The sequence below is a fragment of the Falco punctatus genome (genome assembly GCF_963210335.1).
Source record: "Falco punctatus genome assembly, chromosome: Z".
Lineage (NCBI taxonomy): Eukaryota > Metazoa > Chordata > Aves > Falconiformes > Falconidae > Falco > Falco punctatus.
The window spans coordinates 78,165,674-78,181,741 of NC_137586.1; the positions used below are offsets into that span (position 1 = coordinate 78,165,674).

The 16,068-nt window shown below is 35.2% G+C and overlaps 1 protein-coding gene across 3 annotated transcripts in view; it reads left to right on the forward strand.

Moving 5' to 3' along the window:
* Positions 1 to 16,068, forward strand: part of KIAA0825 — a 255,441-nt gene that overhangs the window by 49,851 nt on the left and 189,522 nt on the right. For all 3 annotated transcript variants that reach the window (XM_080372342.1, XM_080372341.1, XM_080372340.1), the window contains one exon: positions 722 to 1,391. In XM_080372342.1, coding sequence (XP_080228468.1) covers positions 722 to 1,391 — 670 coding nt within the window. The remainder of the gene's footprint in view (positions 1 to 721; positions 1,392 to 16,068) is intronic.

The window sequence follows — 16,068 nt, forward strand, 5'->3', positions numbered from 1 at the left end:
ATCTGTGTGGTTTCACCTGCTTTGTTAACTGCCTGCCGCCTTCTGCTTCAGCTCACATAGCTGAGATGTATTTAGAGGTCGCTATACATGTATCAGTCTGCATCTTGGTTTGACAGGGCACGCAGCTGCTTATTCTTCTGCCCTGTGTGATCTAAGCCTGTTCAATTCTTACCAAGTTTTCCATTTTAGTTCTTTAAGGGGGTCCTGGGGAGGTTATTTCATCCTTGGAATGGTCTTTTTGTTGGTTGCCTGCTGAGCCACAACATTGAAAGCAACAATGTTTCATTTTATAAATTCCTGTCTTGGTTCTATGAGCAGAACCTGCCATTATCTGTAATTCTTCAGTAATTTTTCATACCATTTTCTTTAAAAGAGGTGTGTGGACCACAACAATCAGGCTGCAAAGGCTTACCTAACGAGCTTTCCAAACCTTTCCTTTGAATTGTGGATTAGAACTGAGGAAAGAGGTTGAGGATGTGGGAAAGATGGGAAGAGGAATGTGAATTACTGGAGCAGGTAGACAAGGAGATGGATTGGAGCATAAATCCTTGGGAAAACAGGCTTTGTTATTTCTGTTTATGTAGCAATTTGTCTAAGTCTCTTACTTGCTGGTAAGATAACTAGCATTGGAAAAAGTTGGTACCGTAGCATGAAGCTGTTCATTTTATGAACCAGAATTAACAAAACCTTTCTAAAATACTGTCTGATTTACCTTTGTTAGCAAAGCTTGCTGAAGAATGAGCAAAATCAAGAAGAAATGATACTTCACTTCCTGCTGGATCTCTCTAGTCAATGTGGTGTCTCATTTCCCTGTACTCCAAGTGGGACGTCTTTTGATTTAACATCTTCCCTTCATGCTATTGAGGATGATTCAGCTATGGATGTGAAATCTCTCTGGGATGATGTGAGATTGCATCTTCGACGATTTCTAGTAAATAGGCTGCAAAGTCAAGAAGAAACAAATCCTAATGCTTTACAACAACAAATGGAGTTTAAAACTCAGTGCATACAGCAACTTTTGTTTCTTTATCCTGAATCGGAAGTCTTAGTAAAGTATCAAAATATGCAGAATAAACTGGTTAGTGATCTTCTACAGAACTGTATTTTGTCTAGTTGTGGTGAAACAAATTTTGATAAGGTTGTTCATGGTTACCAAAGTTCTATACCCACGTTGTGCACAATGATAAAAGAGGATTTGTATATACTAAGTGGAACTATTGATCTTTCTTCATCATTGAAGTTTATTAATGAAACTTATCTGGATACCATCACCGAAGAAATGACAGTTCTCCTTGAAAGACTTTGTGAGCTGCAGTTCAAAGAAAATGCTCTACATATAGTTAAGGCAAACAAGATTTCAAAGAAGCATAGAGGAACAGTTCATGCTGTGGGTTAGTAGCCTTATTTTATGTTATTGTAGTTAGATATTATTTGAGTTATACTGCTTTTTTTCCAATATGCTTGATTATTTCCTGTGAAGAGAGAGGCCTGAGATTATTAATTACAGCTTTATGTTTTAGCCATATTACTGCAGTTAAATTATAGACTGTCTCAGAATTGTGATTAAAAAGGTTTAAACTAAGGGAGAGTATCTTACGCTTATGTATGTAGAAACCCCATTTTAATTCAGTGGATAACAGTGTCGTGTCTTAGTTGGGGTTTTTTTAGTCTAACTTGTTCCAACTGCTGAAATACATAATAGAATAAGAACTGTTTAATCCAGATTTTAAAAATACCACAAACTCTTCAGTCTTCTACCTCCACTGTTTTTGAATTGTCAGAAGTTTAATGGAGAGTATAGGAAGGTCTGTACAATAATGTGGCCATGAAATAGACACAGATTCATACATCAGAGCTGAACCAAAAGATCACTATTCAGATTCTAATTAAAAAAAAAAAAAAAAAAAAAAAAAAAAAAGAAACGTTTTCTAGGACTGTGAAAGTATGGTTGGTGAGTTAGAGTTAATGCTACCTAGCCGTTTCTTCTTGTTCCAAGGAAATGGGGTATTTTCTGTACTTTCTTTTTACATTTGGTGAGTCTGACATGCTGATTTCCAAAGCGAAGAAGCAGAGCTTTAGAAAAAAATTGCACAAAATGGAAACTTTCATAACATAATTGCATGATTGTATGTAATTGCTTTTTCAAAGCAGAGTTTTGAACACAGCTCCTCTATGCAAGAGCTGTTTGTTTAAAACATAGCCTTCCATAAAGGTGAAGTAGTTTGCAGACAGAAAATACTAAAAGTTTAGAATCACGTGAAAAATACAGAAACAGAAAGTAGATCTTTGGGCTGTACAACATACACAAAGGATGAGGTAGTGAGGTGATTTGCCAGGTCTGTGCAGAAGAAAATTATACTCTGGTGAGTTTTAAAATCAATATACATGTTAATATAAGTCAACTAGAAATTCCACTGGAAGAAATGCAGAAAGAATTTTTCAACAGGAGCTGAAATACGGAGGAATATGTAGAACACATGAAAGGTAAGGTAAGGGAAAAGGCATGCAGACAAATAATTTGAAAGGATGAGAAGTTCAATGTAAAGCTGATGTATTAGTGGGGTGGAATGTTGGTAGGAAACAAGGAGAAGTCATGACAGAGTGATGTTGAGTTGTGAAGTAAATGACAAGAAATGTATCTTTGAATTACATGGTGAGATGGGAATCAGTGAAAGGATTCATTGACAAAAAAATGACTGGTAGGGAACTGGAAGTTTGTAACTTAATTTTTCTTTCAGTCTCCAAACAGCTCACAAAGGTGGGAAAGTTGTTACTTCCATTTGCCATCTAAGACCTAGAAATTAAAGTGACTGTAAGGGTGGCTTGTCTAAAAAACCCACGCATTAACTGCTTGCTTTACAAGAAGGAAAACAGTCCTTCAATTCATTAAGACAGCAATTCCTCTGCCTAAATTTTCTTTGCCACAGGATATGTCTTTACATGTTTTTGTGCCAGCGCATCTATCCAGACAGATTTTCAGTGCACAGTTCTGTTGTCTATTCAGAAGAACAGAGGAAGATTAAGGTATACAACATAAATCTTGGGACTTGCTTGCAACTTTTAAAACAGTTGCTGCAGTTAGTTTTAGAAAACTAAAAATGTCTGTATTTCATAAATCCCGCGGAAGATTTTTGATTCAAAATGTATTAAAGATCAGATTTGCATGTGCAGCAGCTGTCCCCTTAGCACCCAGAAAATGTGTTTAGAAGCCATGTTTGTTAATATTATGTAATACTTAAAATTACTTCCTTCATACAGGCAGACCTCTTCATATCTTCATCACTGTATAATACTTCATATTATTTTACGTCAAAAGGGTTGGTATGGGAGGCAAGCATTGATTCACCTTCAGTCTCTCTTACTAGTTTTCGGCATATCAGACTGTTCTAGACAGTCTGTGGTTACAGACTGCAGGCAGGCAAAGGATAAAGCAACAACAGTGAAGTCAGCAGGCTAGAGCAAAACGGGGTGTCAGAGCTGTGAAGTTACGTAGGATTATTTTTTTCATTTTGTTGACGTGTCATAGCCTGTTCTTTGGTTTTATTCATCAGTACAAGCAAAATTTACACCAAAACAATCATAACTGAATAGTTTATTGTATGTGAGCTTATACATGAAAAAATTTTCTTCGAAGAGATTATTCTCTTCTAAACACTTGCATATACTGGTTTTATACCACACAAAGTCAGAAAAAGGCACTTTTCCATTGGAATTAAAGTGTTCACAAGGCAGTTCACACTGAAATAACTATTCTGGGAAAAAAGCCCTACAGAATAACCGTTTTGGGATATTTATAATGGTAGCCAAATTCCTAGTGTCAAGTGACTTTTCCTGCATGGAATTCCTATTAAATTCTGATACCTTTGCTGCCCTCCCATAATTGAGAGTGGAAATCTGTATTTATACATACGTTAGGTTAAAAGATGGCTTTAGTAGGTTGCCTTGACAGTAATACCTGGTTTGCTGAGTATTAAAAAAAACCAAAGAAGCATACTGGAGTATGGAGGGAAGGGGAGAAAGGGAAAGAAACTTTTTTTCTTGGCTGTAAGGCAGTTAACACCTATGTGCTTCTTATTTTTTGATGCACGTTCCCTCTGCCCTCTGGGAACCAGCACATTTCAGAACAGCAAAGTAATTTAATCTAGGGCGTTCAATTGGGACTCTTATCCCAGAGGTGAAAAAAGTTTTCCTGTTTACTTTGTCCACCCTCGGGGAAATATGGTTTTTGGTTTGTTGGGTTTTGTGTCTTTTTTCGTAAGAGCTGCTCTAATTGATCCTACTATATAGGAGAGGAAAAAAATGAAAGAAAATAATGAAATAATGCTAGAACCTCAGAAAACATTATATAGATGACCTACTTCTGTCAGGAAAATATAGGTTGTCTATAACAAGCTTTAACAGAGTTATAAGTCTTTAAAATATTTCATAGACAACATTCTATTTGTGAAGTAAGGAATTAACATTTTTGTTTTCACACTGTATTAGAACAGTTATTTGTCAAGTACTGTAATGAAATTGTATCTGCTTATCAGGATTGAGGATGAGCATGGTTTGAGAGGGAAGCTGACAAAATGGTATGTGAAAAGAGGCAAATTCTTTGGAACTTGGCTTCTTTGGTTGCCAGCTCTAGTGGAGGGAGGTGGGTTTATGTTGTAACATGATCCTGTGTCCAGTTAAATCTGTGACTCCTTACAATTAACAGTGCAGGATTCAGCCATTAGTGTTTGGGCTACGTTATTGTAGTAGGTTTTTATCTACAGTGATCATAATTTTTCTGTGTACTCTCAGCACATCACCTATGTTTCCAACCTGCTAAAACAATATTTGGAGAATGTTTCCCCTGCCCCCCAAATACTTTTTTGATGGAATGTTGTAAGATGTTTCAGCCTTTGTATCATATTAATCATATGTGTCTTGCGAAAGTTTATTTAAATGTTAAAGCATTTTAAAACGTACTTTATATATATATCTGTTAACATATTTAGCATGGAAAGAATCATGCAGACAGCTGTTTTTCAGCTTATATCTTATGATTTTTTGCTTCAATTTCCAGTGTCATATTTCTCAGAAATTATTTGCGGTAAGTCTATTAAATGTGGATTGTACTTTTACCTTTTGAACCTTTTTTGTGTTCCTTTATTTACAAAAATGTTAATCTAGTTTAATCAGGCATTACTAACCTATCTTAATCCTTCATCTCTTATAAGAGTAGCTGTTTCTTCGTCTAAAAGTGGTAAGACATTAGCCAATAAAAACCTTAAACCCCATGAAATTATACACATTTTATATATTAGTGGAAGGTTTTCTTTGGTTTTATTTATATAATTACATATATATACAGAGAGAGAGAGAGAGTGTGAATACATGTGTAGACTAATTAGCCTATTTTTTAATTTCCTGTGGTTAAAACTAAAATGAGATTAGAGCTCTGAATTTTATTTTTTGTGACATTCAAATTCATTGACTTAATATTTTCATTTAATCACAAACTTGCCAGAGACCCTTAAATAGACTCTCAAATCTAATGGCATTTGCTAATGAAATATACTTTTATTATATAATTAATAACTTTTACAATCTTCAGTGAAATTTGTTTTTAAACTTTTAGGCAATATGTAGTTCTTCAAAATCAATAGTTTATTGTTTTTAAGAAAGTATTACTGCAAAGTGCAGTTAAACTGAAGTGATGCATATTTGACTAAGTATATTTTTAGCTACTAATTAAGTCACCTTCACTGATCTATTTTAATACTCATATTTTGTACTTTTACCCCAGTATACCATCCTCTTAATTATGTGTTCAGCAGGCTTCCTTTGTCTTTTGTTTCTCCAGAATATGACCAACTTCCATTCTATTCTAAAGATATATTCAAATGCAAACTGTGATTTTAATTATGATATTTTAAATTCATTATCTTTAAATATTCATGAGTTCCCAAGAATATATTGTGTTCATGGCACACCTAATTTCAATGTGGCATATATCTAAACTTGAACAGAAGGACTTAATATTGTTTAGAGGAGCTGCATTTGTGCAGTAGAGTTGAAAATGAGAAGAGAAACAGGCCTTGCAGTAATTTGTTTGAATGAAAGTAAGTTTGGGACCTTAAATGAAAGTACTTGGTAAGGTAAATCTTATTTTGAAGTCACTTATCCTTATGTATTTCCAGCAGTGTGCTGTCCAGCTCACTTGAAACGTGAGTTTTGGGTTTTGCACATTTGACTTAAATTTGTTTTCTCTTCTGCATTCATGTGCACATGGCTGTTTCCCCTAGTTTATAATTTCTGCCCCTTGAAATAAAGAACCTTAGGTTTCAGGGTTGCTTTTATCCTCCCATTTAATTTTAATTCAGTCAGTTTGTGATCTCTTGAGCTGCAATTATTGCCTACAAGAAATCGTCTATGATCTTCATCTGATCTATCAAAAATACAGCTAAAATAGTATTGATACCTCCTGGTCTAGTGACTCAAATTTTAGAATGATGAAAAAACAGGTTTTCGTGTCTGGGCATAATTAGGACTCAACTTCTTTAGTATAATTTAATTTATATCTGGAAATTAAAGTTAATTCCAGACATGTTTTCATTTAATTAATATTTATATCTTTACACCTTTTTTGAGATTTCTGTCCAGGTAAAGAACTATAGCTGATAATTTACAATATTTATGTTGTAGTTACGATCGCTTTTCCATCATGTTTTCTTATCTGTTGTCCCTTATGCTTTTAGAAGTATTAGGAGGAAGAGGGGAAGTTTCTCTGTCAGTTGGTTTACTACTGTTCTGGCCTACAAAATCCTATTGTGTCTTTCTGAAGTGCCGGTAGGACATTCTGATGTAAAGTGGACCACATGGATTACAGATTATAATATCCAGTATCACATCTTGCCTCAGCAGTTCAAGTTCATTATATTGCTCAGATCCTGGCATTAATACAAGCAAGTTTTCAGTTATATCTATAATGTGTTGTTAAGGGCCAAACGTTTTAGAAATATAAAATTTTAAAACTTAATTATGGGGGTTTATTTCAAGGGTGTATTTTTATTAATTTAAGCTTTAAAATATTTCAAGACCTACATACCTGTTTTAGTGACTTTCAGACATTATAAATACAAAAATAGAGGAATGATAACAGAAACTGGAACTTCACCCTACTTGCTTCCTTGCATGTCTTTCTCTTTTTTTACTCCACCAGGCCAGCCTACAACAGCCACGCAACCCTTCTGATCGATGGGAGGTGCTGTTTCTGTTTCTACTTGATGGCTGTAGCTGATGTGTTTCTATTATATTTCTGCCTGCTTGGCATCTCCTTCTCTCTTCCATTTCTCCTCTATCACTGCAGAGTGCCTGGTAATACAGCTTTCATAGGAACAGGGCTTTAGGGGCCTGTGTAAAGCAAGGTATGGAGCAGCTGCTGGAAAGAATGGTACTTGTATGCAAACAGGCTTTGCAACCACTGAATCCTTGAGCTGCACCCTATGTGGTGATGCATGGCACAGTCTTCCCCATGTCTTACACAGCTGGAGTGTAAAATTCTAGTTTCCATCCATGAAAGATGGGGAAGTAGCAGATCAAGTGAAACTATAGCACTTCTCTTTTACGCATATAATAACCTTCACAGAGAACATGAGGACATCAGCAAAAATGGCATGGATACTACCTACGGATTGAGTAAAAATCATTAGGGTTTTTTTACTTTATAAATACCAAAGATGCCTGATTTTGTATTATGAGCCAATCGGTATTGAGTTATTCAATAGGTTTAATTCTCACCTATTTAAAATAATGGAGCAAATAGTGTTGGTGGGAATTTATAATAGAAAGTTAAAATTGAAAACCTGTGGACATACAGATATGATGCAGATTTCTGCAGTTGTCTTTGTTCCTTGAGAAGCCTATAAAATGTTGACAGCCAAGACAAGATCCTATTACTCAGGGGAAACAAAATAAATGTCTTTGCCTTTAATATAGGAAATAATGTGTTTCATAGCCTCTTTGTCACGTATTACTTATTTCTTATCCTTGCAAGTATTGTATTTGATTTCTACTGCACAATTATATTAAATGGAAATATGAGTAGTACTGAGGAGAAAATAAAACCATCTGTTTGAACATACAGAGCTGGAGTTTTAATAAAAAAGAGGTACTTTTTTAAAGGCCATATGAGCGTAATACCCTAGGACCACAAATGTTTTTCTAGTGGGAGAATGCCATTTTTATAAAGATTACAAAAGCATTAAGCTTGTTACTTCTTAGGCTTATAGCAGGGGGTAAGATAACAGTATCTAAGTTACTGAAATGTCAGTTGAACTGACAGAATTTCAAAGCTGTTAGCATGCCTGAATACATTCCTTCTTTTTAGAGCAGTTGCTTGAAATTACTTACTAAGACCATAACATGAAGACGGGCAGTAAAATCTTGTTCTTGACTTTTTGTCATACTGAAAAGGTGCCCATTCTGAAATTTTATTACCATGTTGTTTATTTAATAAGATAAGTAATCACTAAGTTTGCTTTTCAAATTATTTGTATATTTTGAAACATCAAATTCTTGCTGCTTTCTTGGGTTACATTTTTTTTAGACTGTTGTGCCCTGAAGAAGTTCTTCCGCTTCATCTTTTCCAATAGGAACTTGAATCAGTTTTCTGAATTCTGTAGAGGTTGAAAAGTTTCCATTATTGGTATTTTATTTGCTTTCAAAATGTCCACAATTAGCAAACAACAACTTACTTTCTTACTTTTGCTCTCTCAGCACACCTGCGTCTTTTTCCTCAGCATGAAGAGAGCATTTAATTCACTGTGCCCTCTAATTAATGCATTCTTCTCCCAAGTTTAAAAGGTGGAAGTGATCTACTTTCCAGTCTGATAGCTTGTGAGTGGTCAGAGGTCAATTTGAGTTTTATATACTGTAGTATTCTGTTTAGTAATAAAAAATGTGAAAATCTGAGAAAGAATTAGTAAGCTAGGCTCTCTTTTACTTCAGAGTAAAGACCTGTGTGGAGAAAAGTATGTAGAACTATGGCAGTTAAGACAAGACTTCAAAAATCTCTTTTAGAGAGGCTCCCGCAGTATTGATTGGAAAGTTCTTGTAGGAGTCTTTTCAGTATATGCATCTACTGTCATATAGTCACAAGTTAATTAGATGGTCCTGGCTGTGATTTTTGTCAGGACAGGGAACCTCTTCTGTCACAAAATGTGTATCCAGAAAGGAAATCTAATTTTTAAAAGGCAAAATTATTTTAGTCACAATAGGTCATTTTGGTGAAAAATTATATGTGTTTAAATTGAGGGTGTGTCACATCCACAAGATGGATGTTACATGCTATGTTAGAACATGAATCCCCTTTCTATTGTGCCTTAGGCTTAGAAATTTTTTAAAACCCTCTGTCTTCAATCAAGGGGCTGCTGTACCCACAGAGGTTTTGAAAAACAAAGCTGTCAGTCATTTTATAGTGCTGTTCACTACATTCACGGAATATAGCAGGACAATGGAGATATTGCTGTCTGATCTAGAGGGATTAAGGGTGGTTATAACACAGTCTAACTTTCTAGTTTGAAATTTAGCAGTTAGCGCTCTGGAGGTTTTTAGTACCACTAAACATTGCAGGCTCTCTGGAATTGGATCTGTTACTGCTCTCATGCTTTCAAGAAGAGCTTCCTTTTCCTCAGTAGCATCATGCACTGATCATCCTCTGGCTGAGATCCAAATCCTTGTATTTAAGTATAATGGGTGGCATACTGATTTGCTGTTCATGTGCTAGTAAAGTCCATAAATTTCTGTAATGCACAAATTAGATATTCTGTTACATACACTACTATCAGCTCAGCTATAAAGAGGTGTTTTAAGAGTGTTGTCTCAGCTCAGTGAGTAGGAACCTATAGATATATGTATATCCATGCTGACGTATGATTAATCCTTCATTTGTATTCTAGCCTTTCTCCAAAATATTTGTTGAAAGGTTATGGATTTCCAAACTAATTTCTCTAGAAGTTTTTAAAGGGCAGTGTCTGCCTTTTTTCTGTACACCTAGACTTAGTTCTGATTTTTATATTCCTCGTAAAAGTAATCATGAGAACTTTGTGGTGACTTTGCGTAGCTGGGGTTTTGAAATATAAAGAGGTAGGAAGCAGAAATATAAGTATTGACTCCAGCTTTATATGTAATTTTTTGAGTGTTTTCTCTTATTAGAACAAAAGCTGTCACTATCTGCCTCTATCTTGGGAATTCCAAGGAGTAGGAGAAGCAAAAGTGACAGAGGCACTTTAATCTATTATTTAAGGAAATACATAATATCATGCGTAGACTACACAAAGGAATGATGAACACTTGATAGAAATTCCTGATTGGTTGAAAGTTCCTAACAATCTAATTTTAATGGAATGGGTCTGATGTAATGAACTGATCTGTGGAGACACCAACCATTCCACTGTAAGTGTGTAAATGCAGAGGATAGAAACAAAGCTAGCAGACATTTTTATGTTTGCAGACATTAAAGGAATTGAAATCAGATTATAATAAACACATTGATTACTGTTTTCAAATAGAAATTACAATTGTCTTTTATCATCCAAGTGTTTTAAATGGTCTACAGGGAAAGATGCAAGTCCTATTGAAGTTAGAATTCATGAGAAAGTTTGACAGACCTGGCGGTACTTCATTTCTCTTTCAGCAAAGACTGAAGAAGGTAATCAACTTGGAGTTCTTCAAGGACTCCTGTGTTTCAGAATAGGTGCAATCTCCAGTTTGCTACAGGCTGCCTCAGTTTTTACACTTTCTTCAAACACTGGGCTTTGGTGTTTTCTGTGCCATGTGTGTGAAGACTTCAGGGAATGCAGTGACTTCCTCAGCCCGCAGTTTAGGCCATAAAATTCAAAAAATGTGTGTGGAACCAGTTTCTGCCATTGGCGAGGCCCAGAATATGCTTTCAGGTCTACTGAGAAATATTACAAAGCATAGCATTTTGTCATAGGGTAATTCTTGCAGTTTTCTGAGGAGGACTCTGCTTATAGTCACTACTTCAGAACAAATGGTCATTTCTAGAATAACACCTAACCCCTACTCCCCCCAAATGCTATAAACAACTGCAAATACAGTATATCTACAACTTTTATGACCATTTTAATTAAAGGGGAATTTAAAGAATGTCTGTTTTTTCATTATTATGATAATTATCAGAAAATGATTGGATACCAGCTGCTAAATTCCTTAAATGGACCCATCATTAATTAGTTTTAATTCAGAGACTGGTTAATTTGTTTACATTTGAATTCTTTAAAATGTCATTGTCTACCAGAAGTCACAGTGTATAATCAGAATATCCTGTAATTTCTTAGCGGATCTGTGTTTTTGAAAATTAAGGAGCAAGTTGAGTCTCTGGTTTAAGAGCAAGCTAAGATAGGTATCTATGTATAAAGTAGTTTTATTAAACATTATTACAGGGCACTTGGTCCTCAAAGCACATGAAGGGGTGTCTGGAATTTCTTCAACAGAGTTGTCAAGTAGCTGTGTGCTGTCAAGCAGTTAGATTGGTGAGATGATTTGCTCGAGACTACTACGTTGAGTTTGGTGTCAGTACATGATCAGATGTTCCTGCTCTCCAACCTGTGTTTCCAGCACTGGTCTAACCTTTCATCAGTTGGTCAGTGAACATGATTTCAAGTAAAGATTTAATTTTGACAGGCCTATGCACTCAGTGTTAACAAACAACTTAGGCATTTGGAGGCAAACATTTAGCAACCTGATATGGAATCAACCTTCACAATGGGATGAAAACTGATCTCATTGAAGTGGGAAGACATTAGGGAGCAGATTTGATTAAAATCTCGCATATAGCGAATCTCTTTCAGAAGGTTAGCGTATCCTTCACTGGGGTGGTTTAATAGCTGGCAGTGACATATCTCTTTCTATGACAGACACATTCTCTTGATTAAATATATGCAAATTTATACATGCTTACCATGTTTATACATAAGTTGAGATCCCTTACTTCACTGTGGTTTTTTGACACGTGCACAGTATGGATGTATAGTATATAAGCACTTACCAAAGCCACAAGTTAATGGTGATGTGTAATTAAAAAAAAAGGTTGCTATCTTTAGATCTGTGACCAATTTTTTTTTAAAAAAGGGACAAAAATAAGCCAACATGTAGTCTGTCTGCATAAGCTGCTTTATCAGATTCTCCTGGCACTCCTGGGTTTCACTGGAACTAACAGTGAGCTGCAGAGCAAGACAGGTGTTTAAAAAACCTTAAACACTGGGATAACAGTTTGCGTCCATGTGGTTTCCTCTGCTACACTGATAGTTCTTTATGGGTCTGTCAGTTTCAATCAGCAGAGAGCACATGTGATCAGTATATCTGATAAACTTGTCAACGCCTTTTTAAAGCAGGATTCCTCAACCTATTCTATTTAACTCTCCTCCCCCCCTTCCCTTTTTCATCATTTCAAGTAGAATCTTGATAAGACAGAGATATGTCACAGGCAGCTGTGTATAGCTAGCTCAGGCTACAACTAATTTGTGGAGGAAAAAATTAAATCAGGAGGTAAATTATTTCATGATTGCTCATTCCCAACAGAGTTGGGCATCATTCTGAAGAAAATATCAAATAATTGGTTTCAGGCCATGTCAGACACATGCAATTCCCTTCACTAATGGCTATGTGAGGTAGCACTAGGCCTCAGGGGTCACCAAAGAACTGAAAATAGCTTAGTGCCGGGCACAGCAATAGAGAGACAGAGCACATAGGAAATGAAGTGGCAATAAGTGCAATCTATAGGGGAAATGTGCTTCACTTGGAGTTTAATATATTGGCTTAGAATCTGGCAGTAAGCCATGCAACAATTGTTTACCTTTTTGTCAGCATCTGCATCTGTTCTGTTTTGTAAACAGCACTTAACTTTCAGTCAGTAAATGCTGGAATCAATAACAACTGTTAAGGGATTTCCTTTCTTTTTTTTCATATTCCATAACAAATGCACGCTACAAACAGTGTTTGCCTTAGATTAACAAGAAACAGACATTAACAGGGTTAAAGGGATTTGGTTGGGAACGTTTTATAGCTTCTTGGGTTTGCAGTAATTGTATCTGTGTGATTTGAATGTATCTTGTAACCTATCCAAATTAAACTCTTAAAAAAATGCTAGCATGCAGTAATGAAGATGATTTTTTATAATTATCTTAAGTACTGTGTATAGAAAACTGCTGGCACTGTTTGTAATAATTTAGTTCTGTGTAATATTGTGTATTACATCTGCTATGCAGAAATACTAAGTTGCCTCTTACAGTATGAGGAAATTAGTGATTATATCCAGTGATACTAATTATTTAAACCTAGCAGTTACATTAAAAAACATACACCAACATGCAGTTTGAGAAAACTGTGAGCAGATGTCCATAAAAATTGAATATATCATTACTAAATACAAGTGAAGGAATAATATAGTTTATATACAAGCACTGTTTAGGAGATAGTGTGCAGATGAACGCTGTCATAAATGCAAGATTGTTATAATAGTTATAGCATCACTTAAAAGTTAATATTGCTGAGAGCTGAGGAACGCATTATTGTTAATGGAATTTATGTATGTAACTCCCTGTGCACTGCTTTGAAAATTTATACCTTGAAATATCCCTACACACAGTGACTATCAGCAGCTGAGTTTCTGTTGCTTTATTAGGCTATTTCTTTTCAGTTTTTAACAAAATGTTAGTTCCATTTATGAAAAGGTTTTATTGTTCGTATGCAGGTTGTAGTTTGATTTTAAGTTTAATATTACACTTTTTTTGATTTTCTTCCTCATATAGCTTTATTGGATGAAATCCCTGACATCACTTTCTTGTGTCCCTTGTAAAATGATATTGTAGATCTCTCCTATATGAAATTAAGCCTTATAAATAGGGGCAAGGGAATGATATTTAATGTATTGGGAAGGTATTTTATAGTAAAATTGATTAAAAGGGTTTTAAACCCTTGGTTCCTGCTGAGGGAGAAATCCCCACTGTAATCACTGAAGACGACAGTCATCAGGTTGCTTTCCAAGGATTCCATCATGAGTCTCAGAAGCAGTTTAGCCATGTGGCTCTGTACAATGAGTAGTGAGGCTAATTAATCTGAGAGCAACACTGTCGTAATGTAGCTATTCTTGAACATCCACAGCCAGCTCACCTATGATGCAGGGATTTCTGCACCACACTTTACTGTGTCACATCCCTGGGTGGGTTGAAATGATCAGAATTAGCCATTCAATTTTTTGAGATGTGGTGAATGCCAAACTATTAAAAAAATGTAAGATGTCACTCTCAATTTTTTTTTTAAAAGAATTCACAAAAATTATGTTAAAAGTTGTGGGATTCATTCATATACATATTTTCTTATGCCTTCTGAGATTTTAAATCCTTCCAGGCTATAACCAGGGAAATTGGAAACACTGTATTTAATGGTTTCAAGAGCTACAGCTTTGAGGAAAGTACCACGGTTGAAACTTGCTATAAAACCACAAGTTAGCGGGTATACACAGGTCATTGATATCTAGCACAGCCTTATTTCTCATGCTGCTTCATTTTTAGAGATGAAGGCAAATCTTTTTAAGCAGTAAGATAAAGGCAGGTACATTGCTACTGAATTTAAGTATTTAGGAGAAACTCAGGTGCTATGATCAAGTGCTTTATTGAACGTGTGTCTTTTGCTCTACGTTGCTTGAAAAATGCTTTAATTAACGTACTAGCTGGCTTAGAATTCATATGGGCACTTCTCAGGTTCATCACTGGTAAAGTGAAATTCTCTAATACCGCCTTTTTTTTGTTCCTAAGAGTTCCCAAGTGGTCACGTTATTTTGCAGAAAATAGCTTTGTATACAAATGCATAAGAGAAGAATGAGATTCAGTGTTCAAGACATACTGCATCAACACTGAATTTAACCTTGACGTTTGAATGACATGCTGATTTTTTTGTTACAATTAATTTTGAATAGAAATAGCTCTACAATGTATTTGTGTCATTAGAAGATGGGATATTAATTTAACTGTAAGTATTGCAAACTTGTCCCTGATTTCACTAGTAATCCCTATGTGTCTCTTTTTATAGTATTGATACTATTTCACTAAACTATATCCTATATGTGCATATAATTCAGTTGTATATAGAAGAAAAAGCAGAAAAGACTTAAAAGGAGGGCAACAAGGTGATAAAAAACCATAGAACAGTTTCCATATAAGGAGATATAAGCAAGCCACAACTCTTCAGTTTGAAAACAAAATTAAGATGGCAGAATACAATAGATGTCTATAAAATGAGGGGAGGCATTATAAAAATGAAGAGGCATCAGTAGCTGACTGCTTCTTAAAACTAGTTGGCGTCAGACAAAGCCAGAAGGTGAAATATTCAAGCAAACAAAATGATACATGTGTTAACCCAGTGTGTAAGTAGAGTGTGGAGCTTTTTTCCACAAAATGTTATGGATGATGAAAATTCAGGTGGGGTGAAAGGGTAACTGGATAAGCTGGTGAAATAGAAACCCACTACAGATTATTAATGCATGTCACATATGTGGAAGCTGCCCAACTGCAAGTGGTCAAGAACTAGGTACACTTTGAGAAAAACATCGTGTATATGATTTCCTTGTTACATTTTTATTTAATCTTATTTCAGTCACAGTCCAAGCCCAGGATACTGGGATAAAAGGCTGTAGCTGAACCCAATATAGCTACTCTTACAATTTTATGTTCTTATGTTTATGATATAGACACTCAGTTCTTAGCACCCCTGTTTGAGGTGCTTGTAATTTTTCAAATTAGATGTATTCTGCATTAATATTTTTTATAAGTTTTTATAAGTTTAAGTGAAAACCGTCTTTAATTACTCTCTAGTCTCAGAATTTTATAATAAAAACTTCAGTAAAGTTACCATTTACTTGTTTGGAGTGTTGTGTTTTTCATACTTCAAGAAAAGTGTTGTCATGCATTTTTATTGTTTATTGGTAAAAGGAGTGTTTTGCCAGCTAGTTAAGATAAATTGTTTTCAATCTAACATTTCAAGCCTAAGATATAATAATAAAAATAATTTAAGGCAGCA